The sequence below is a fragment of the Helianthus annuus genome, chromosome 1 (assembly GCF_002127325.2).
Source record: "Helianthus annuus cultivar XRQ/B chromosome 1, HanXRQr2.0-SUNRISE, whole genome shotgun sequence".
Classification (NCBI taxonomy): domain Eukaryota; kingdom Viridiplantae; phylum Streptophyta; class Magnoliopsida; order Asterales; family Asteraceae; genus Helianthus; species Helianthus annuus.
Genome location: NC_035433.2, coordinates 58,787,237 through 58,795,259, shown reverse-complemented (window position 1 = coordinate 58,795,259; position 8,023 = coordinate 58,787,237). Strand labels below are relative to the sequence as shown.

The 8,023-nt window shown below is 36.2% G+C and overlaps 1 protein-coding gene across 1 annotated transcript; it reads right to left on the bottom strand.

Moving 5' to 3' along the window:
* Positions 1 to 2,913: 2,913 nt before the first annotated feature.
* LOC110866865 (zeatin O-glucosyltransferase) lies at positions 2,914 to 4,489 on the bottom strand. The gene has a single exon (XM_022116014.2). The coding sequence runs from the start codon at positions 4,451 to 4,453 to the stop codon at positions 3,065 to 3,067; it is 1,389 nt and encodes a 462-aa protein (XP_021971706.1). The 5' UTR covers positions 4,454 to 4,489; the 3' UTR covers positions 2,914 to 3,064.
* Between the last annotated feature and the right edge of the window lie 3,534 nt (positions 4,490 to 8,023).

Sequence of the window (8,023 nt, the reverse complement as noted above, 5' to 3'; positions counted from 1 at the left end):
GTTAATGCCCATTTCATTTATTACTTTCTATTATTTTTCTTCTCTTTGGGCATTATTATAGAAATGCCCATCACTCTTCATACCCCTATAATGCCCATGAGTAATGGTGTAAGGGCATTATCAAAATATTTCATGCCCTTATAAAGCCCAATACATATGGTCTCAATGAAATGCACACCAAAGCACACCAAATGACAATAGACCTATCATCTATATATACTAACATTACATTAGTCCTTACCCAGCTAAAATTATTTAAATAATTAAATAAACTAATTAGATCATCTACCTATTAAACTCATAAATATCCCTAAATTAAATAAAAAAACTAAATAAATAGTTCAACAAAAAATATTTATAACCCGTTTAACAATGATCTCTATTATCTATAAAAGAATTGTTGTTAATAAAACTAGTTATTTTCTGCCCGCGCGTTGCGGCGGGACCCAATGACTACAAAAGGCGTGTAAGCAACGGCAAACAGATACCGAATATCAAAACATAAATAAAATGACGTGGTAAGAATAGTCACTCCGTCATCAAAAAACGATTTTAAATAACCTAATATATAATAATAGGACCCACACGTCCTACACGTTGGAAATTCGGTTGTTTTAAGTTCAGTTATTACGGTGCTACACGTTAAAATATGGATGAGCTCGGTACCGGTAACGGCAGCGAAAGTACCGATCTGGAAAATTATTGAAATTAGGTACCGGCACCGAAAATGCTCGATACAATACGGTATGGTATTTGAAGGTAAAAATCAATAAATACAGGTATGGTGCTAGACCGGTGTCAAACCTAAAGTAACGATTCTGAAAACGCCAAAAGGTGGATACCAAATTGGTACCGAAAATGATTTGGTACTGATACGATACCGGTTCGTTTACAGGATTTGATACGATTTTCTCATCAATATTCTAAATATCCAAGTTAATTTTACATGCTACAATTCATTCATTACAGAAGAAAACAAAAAAAGAAAGCAAAATAAGTTGTTGTGTATATAAAACCTCATTCAAACGAAAAACAGTTTACTTACTGTGTGTATGAATAGTAATCTAAACGGTGCAATTACTTGCATTGCTGCGTTGCTACAGGATTTGTGAGTTCGGTACCAACCGGTACCGAAAATACCGTTACCGAAATCCCCATAAGTGGGTACCGGTACTGAATATACCTTGTATGGTACTGTTCGGTACCGGACGGTACTGGTACGGCACCGGTATTTGAGGGTAAGAATCGGTGAATACCTGTGTAGAACCGGTACCGAAAATACACCGGTTTGGTAAATTTAAGATCAGTACTTATACCGATACCATTTGCTCATCTCTTAATTCTAATTTAATTCTAATTCTAATTTTAATTTAATAATAATATTACACTGTTCATTCAGTTTTAAAATTATGATATGTTAATAATTAATAATAATAATAATAATAATAATAATAATAATAATAATAATAATAATAATAATAATAATAATAATAATAATAATAATAATAATAATAATTCTTATACCCTACATGGGACATGCACACTAAAATACAAAAGATCATCAAAGTTAAAGTACAATTTGAATTGCATTACTTACATGTGTCAAAAAAACCTATTATTTACTAAAATGACATTAAGAAGTCTATTAACAGCTAAACTTTCATTATATAAATATTCTATGCAGGTGTGGCTTTTCTTTACTATTCTTTAATATTTTTATAGTATTTTCATATCATGATAACTGTTAAATATATTATATTTCTTTTTATAACTATTAAGATACGATATTTAATAAAATTTGATGTATCTCGTTGTGCATGTTTATTTTTATATATGTATAGATATAAAGTTTACTCAAAACCAAATTGTGAATAGTAATGTACAATGATCAAAGCACAAACATGCATGTCATCAAAGTTATATTGTGGTTTAGATTTTTTAAGTGACCTATTTACCCTTTTCTTTTTTAGTAATAGAAAATAATTTTTAATAAATTTTGAATATCTATTGGTATAGAGTTTTTTTAGTACCGTATTACCTTAATAAATTTTGAATATGTATTGGTATAGAGTTTTTTTAGTACCGTATTACCGTATGTTATAGCGAGTGACACTGACCGAACCAATTCCCGCCTGAATAACATGTGACATTTGTTTCTATAGTTTTCGATTAATGTAAAACGCGTGTCGATATCCTTTTAGGCGTATCTCTATTCGTAGTTATACGAAATGCATGTATCATATCTATCGTTTAACGAACTGAGTCGATGCAGACTGAAAGCCCGCCGCAGAACGCGGAAATTCAAACAGTTAACAAACAAAGATATGGAAAGAATTTTGTCATATCACTGTCCATGGTAATCCTTGTGTCACCCATAAAAGATACATTTTGCTCATTATTCAATGACAAGAATTAGCAAAAGTAGATTAAATAATAGAAGAGTTATTGTATTTGAATTTCTCGTGTTCTAATAGTCAAAGTTCTTGAAAATCTATGACAAAGATGATTTGACAAATTTATATTGGTTTTATTTTATATTCTTATTAAATAATTGTGTTTTGGATTCGGTGGTGATGTGAATAAAAGATAACTTTAAAAATATATATAACTGTATGAAATATATAGTATAGATCAAATCTATTAATTGCTATGTCAAAACAAATTTTATTTGCCAATGAGCTAGTGGTGGAGTGGTTGGGAAAAAAATTGGTGTTTCTTGTGACTGAGGTTCGATTTCCACGCTTCTTATTATTTTCTGCGGCATCTAGGTGAGAAGCGAATACGGGTGGCGCTGGTTCGACTTGGATAATAGGTGAGGATTTACCGATTATTCCACTGTTATGCTTTCCACGCAACCGGGGAGAGCCAAGGGGCTGGCGACGATCAAGTAGTCGACCTTGACGCACGTCGTTCTTTTCCGTTAAAAAAAAAGCAAATTTTATTTCTTTCTATAGACTGAATCAAAACTTTTAATTTTCCAGACAACACTGAATCAACCACCATAGATTTTATCACATAGTGATGAACACTAATTTTTAAAATACTTTAGCTAACTTTCACATATTCATTGTCTTGTGATGTGTGCAACAAAAGCATCGATCTCCATGCGTGTAACACCACCTTCTTCCACAGATTGTCTAACATCTTCACCAATTTTCTTGGCTCTCTTCCTCATCTCATTGCCCTCATCAGAATCCATCAATATTCTAATAGCTTCCTCAATAACTGAAGATATTACCACCTCACCATCACGCCCCCAATCCCCTACGTTCACACCAATCTTTAAAACCTCTGTTATTAGTGTAGCGTTTCTTGGTTGTTCTGAATGCATAGGCCAAGCCGCAATCGGAACACCCATCGTAATGCTCTCCATGCTCGAATTCCAACCGCAGTGACTCATGAATCCGCCTGTTGCGTTATGAGCCAATATCTCTAACTGTGGTGCCCATTCCCTCACCACTAAACCTTTTCCTTCAACTCTTTCTTCAAACCCTTTTGGCAATTCAATATGCCTACATTCACCTTTAAAGATATCACCTTTATCAGCATCTCTTAGCACCCATATAAACTTTTGTCCACTCTTCTCTAATCCATTAGCAAGTTCTCGAATCTGCTCATTGGAAAATGAAGTGGTGGACCCAAATGCAACGTATATCACCGAGTCTTGAGCTTGTTTATCGAGCCACTCGAGTGTCTTATGGCGTTTTGTAGGGTCTTGGTTATTGTTTATGGACACTGGATTGAAAGGGCCTAGTGCCCATTGCTTTGTGCTACCACACAATCCTTCTTTCGAATGATAGTCGATGAACTTACGGTCGAATACTTTGCAAGTATCGTGAATATTGCCAGAATTAAACTTCTCGCAGTCAACATGAGAACGAACAAATTCAATAAAATCCTGTGGCATAAGGTCTTGAATAATTGGGATCTTTGTAAGTTGGTTATAGCATTCAACATCATCCAAACATGGGCTTCCTTTATATTCCCAAACGTATGAGAAAGTTGTAAAAGCCGATGCAGCATGAAATGCATAGGCTTCTACGTTTGGAAATGAAACTACATCTTGCACGACTGGGCTCATTAGATAGTCATGAACAACTATGACTCGCCTCGCAGTGTTAGAGAAATTAGCGAGTAGTTTTGCGAAAGGTTCGCGTAGACGAGATGATGCTTTGAATGATGGGATAAGGTGTGATGGGAATTTTGTGGAGGAATTAGGGTTTGGAGGAGGAGATTCGAACTGAGGTGTTTCAAACTCATGGAAGTGGATATTTGTGTCGGAGTTGATGTTCCAGCCGTGGATACGAAGCTTCGCTTGGCGGTTGTGGGTGGTGGTTCCGGCGATATGGACCGGTAGATTATAGGCGGAAAGAAGACGGGAGAGGTGGAGTAGTTGGTTGAGATGACCTTGTGCTACAAAAGGCACCACCACAACTACGACATCGTTTTCCATGGGTTGGGGAATATAGGTGTTCACTTGAACGAAATTTCTCTCCTATTTATACTTGGTTTGTGACCTACTCGATTCTGCAAGTAGGTTAAATTGCTGTAAGAATACAGAAAAAAAATAGTATATTTTTAACTCTTATATTTATTTCTAGGTTTTTTTCATTAACGTAGTATCTATTTCTTTTTTTAATGGTCAATGAATAAAAATCGGCTATTTGGGGTAACCTAATGGTAAAAGGTATCCGTGATCGTAGACAGCGTTTGGTAACTCTTGCCCACCATCTCTAATTCCGTGTCTGTAACCGCAGATAGCGCTGTTTAACTCTACTCTACCATCTCTAATTCTGAAAAAGCAGTCCGAAAGTCCATTGCAGTGAAACCTGGTTGAGGTCTAAAACTTAAATATTCAATTCCCCCTCGATACCAGGTTAGTTATAGCTCATTGGTCTTAGTATTTATTTGTAGTGAAAGTATTTATTATGAAGTTAAAAGGAGTTTTCAAAGACAGGCCCTACTGTCGTTGCCTTGTATCCACCGCCTCTTAAGTCTATGTTGACTTCTTCCCTCATAGTTTTCCAAAAAGTAAAACAAAATACATATGTATATTCCAGAAAATCACTAAGGGTGTAAGATCATGGGGGTATGGTGGAGTTTGGATTGGGGTTGAGTTTGAGTTGGGGCATTTGTTGACACGTGGAATGGAAGCCCCCCTACTGCCTGGTTACGTGTCCCCAGAGTATGGGGGGGCATGGGTTGGGCTTGGGTTGGGTGTGACAGATTGTTAAAAAAAAATAATACAAAAAGAACAAGCCAATAAGAGCAAGCCAGCTAGCATGTCCCCCCGCCCCACGCCCGGCTAGAAAGCCAAGCCCCAAGGGCCACGCCCCAACCCAAGCCCACCCGGGGTGTTGCCTTGAGCGTTTTCCCCCAACCCACGCCCAAACCCCTGCCCCATACCCCATGGCCTAAGGGGGCATTCCTCTAAGTGGTGAGTGACCTCTCTTACCCACAGCCAATCAGCACGCGCCACGTCAACTTCCCACTTAACTCCTCCACACCCTCAATTTGATGGCGGTACTCCCCTCTTGGGGGACTTGCTTTTTTTGTTTTTTTTTATTTGTTGTAATTATTCATGTATTATAAATTAAACAAATATTAATAAAAATTAAATAAAATTTAAGAAAAGACATTTCATTAAATTAAAAATAAAAATTACATTGAAACTAGAAAAATAAAAAAAACAAACTACTCGTCGTCGGAATTCGCTTCAAGGTGAGGTAGATCTAAAAGTCCGAGATGCTCAACGAGATCGTGTTTTACAAGACGATGCCGTGTCTAGTAGCTCCGCTTGTTGGATGAGATTTTGGAAGAAAATTAAACTACTATCGCTTGACGATGAATCTTCATCGTCGGGAAAGTCGGGCAAGAGAGAATTAGATGAGTTGAAGGGTTTAGGAGAGTAATGTAGTGGGAGTTGTTTTGGGTTTGAAAAATAAAAAGATTGAAGTGGGTTAGTATTTATAGGGTTTAGGATTTTTAATATATAACGGCTATATAGCCGTTTTAATATAAAAAAACGGTCAAAAATTACAAATCTCAATCGGTGAACACAACCGCTCCCCACACCCCGATTTGGGTCACCGTGGGGATGGCGGCGGTGTTCCCGAGCGGGGTTCACACTCACCGCCCCCCCTCCCCGAGGGCGCCCCGTTCACCCTAATAGAGTAATTATTTGCTAGTGTTTTATAAGTTATGTTAGAAACTAGTAATAAGACCCGCGTGCATTGCAGCGCGTGTACTTCGCAAACATCGAACGGATTAGTCCAAGCGTTATGTGATGTGTTAACCATATGAAAACACACGTTTTGCGATTGTATTAAAGCGTAACGTAAATCGAATTTATATCGTACAATCACAATGTATTATACGCGACCTGACTAACTCGAATTTATATCATCAAGCCAAAAACTCTCGAGGGGTCAAAGTGTCATTTACAAAGTTCATAAAAAGTTAAGTGGTTAAAAATTGCATTTCCTAAACTTTAGGGCTAAGAAAGGGTGAAGATAAAATTTGATAAATTTTTGAGTTAAGAAGGAAGCTATAACAAAGTTGGAGCTGAAAAGGAAACTACCACAAAGTTGGGGTGTCAAAAGCAAACTATTTGTAAAATGGAGTAATAGTTTAGGGACTAAATTTGCCATTTTATGAGACGTTGAAGGTACCAAAGTCAAGTGGCTAAAATTGTAACATCGTGAAAGTATGGGGGATGGGGAGGCAAAGCCGGTGGAGTTTCCACCGACTTTGTCTTTTCACGGGTGGAAACATATAGTAAGACAAAAACACGATTCGTATAACGCAGTACGTAAAAGACAATTACAAAAAAATGTAAAACACAAAGGTATTGACAAAGTGTAAAACACAATGGCTAAGACAATTCGTAAAACAAAATGCATTGGCATTTGCTAAAGTAGGAGTTGTAGCCTAGGGGTTACAATTGCAATTTTTTAAAGTTGGGCGGGTGTAAAAATGGAGTAATAGTGCAAGGGGTAAAAAAGCAAAGTCTAATAAAGACAAAGTGTAAAAGTATAGGAGTGGTGGCGGAAATGTGTAAAAGATGAGGTGGTGTTGTTGGAAATGTAAAAGAAGATGGTTGGTGCGTAACTATGTAAGAGCTAAGGGTGCGATGGTGGAAAACCAAAGTAGAGGGTTGGTGCTGAGAAATTTGAAAGATCGGGTTGTGGTTTTGAAATTTTAAAAGTTATAAAGTTAAGGGGCTAAAATTGGAATATTATAAAAATAGGAGGGGTAAGGAGGCAAAGCCGGTGGGAAACCCACCGACTTTGTCCTTTAAGATTATGTAGAATATATAGATAAGGATTGGTTAGAAATATAGGGTGGGATTAGTGTAAAAAAAGGGTGGTTTGTGAGAAGTGTAATAAGTGCTTTAAGTTCTTAGATCTTATAGTTAATGGTTTATATTAAAAGAGGCTTAAAATGTAAATTATGTTTTATTTTTATTTTTTTGACTAATTTGGATAGATTAGGGGTAATAATATATTTTTATATTGTATTGTTTAAATAAAGAAACTGCCATCAACATCAATGCACATGTAAGTTCCACCCATCTTTTTTGAACGTCAAATAACTTTTTATACGTACCGTTTATTTTTAAATTACACCATAATAAGGAGCTATTTTTATCTTTAATATGAGTACCACATTGCTATATTTATATAGAGAAAAAAATATGTATAACATGATATGAAGCCTACTAGAATGCAGATTTAAAACACCATACGAAGAACATATACTGGAATGCAGGTGTAAAACACCATACGAATCACAACTACTGGAATGCAGGTGTAAAACGTCATGAATGTAGGTGTAAAACACCATACGAAGAACATACGAAGAACACATACTGGAATGCAGGTTTAAAACACCATACAAAGAAGATCTACTGGAATTGTAGGTGTAAAACACCATACACAATGTGCAATGCAATCATTTCAGATGTTAAAACACCATGACTGTATTATGATTCAAATCGTGGTGTTTTTAGAATCTGAATAGT

What these genes read in the sequence shown, in the direction of transcription:
- LOC110866865 (XM_022116014.2), bottom strand. Translation starts at nt 4,453, where the DNA reads ATGGAAAACGATGTCGTAGTTGTGGTGGTGCCTTTTGTAGCACAAGGT.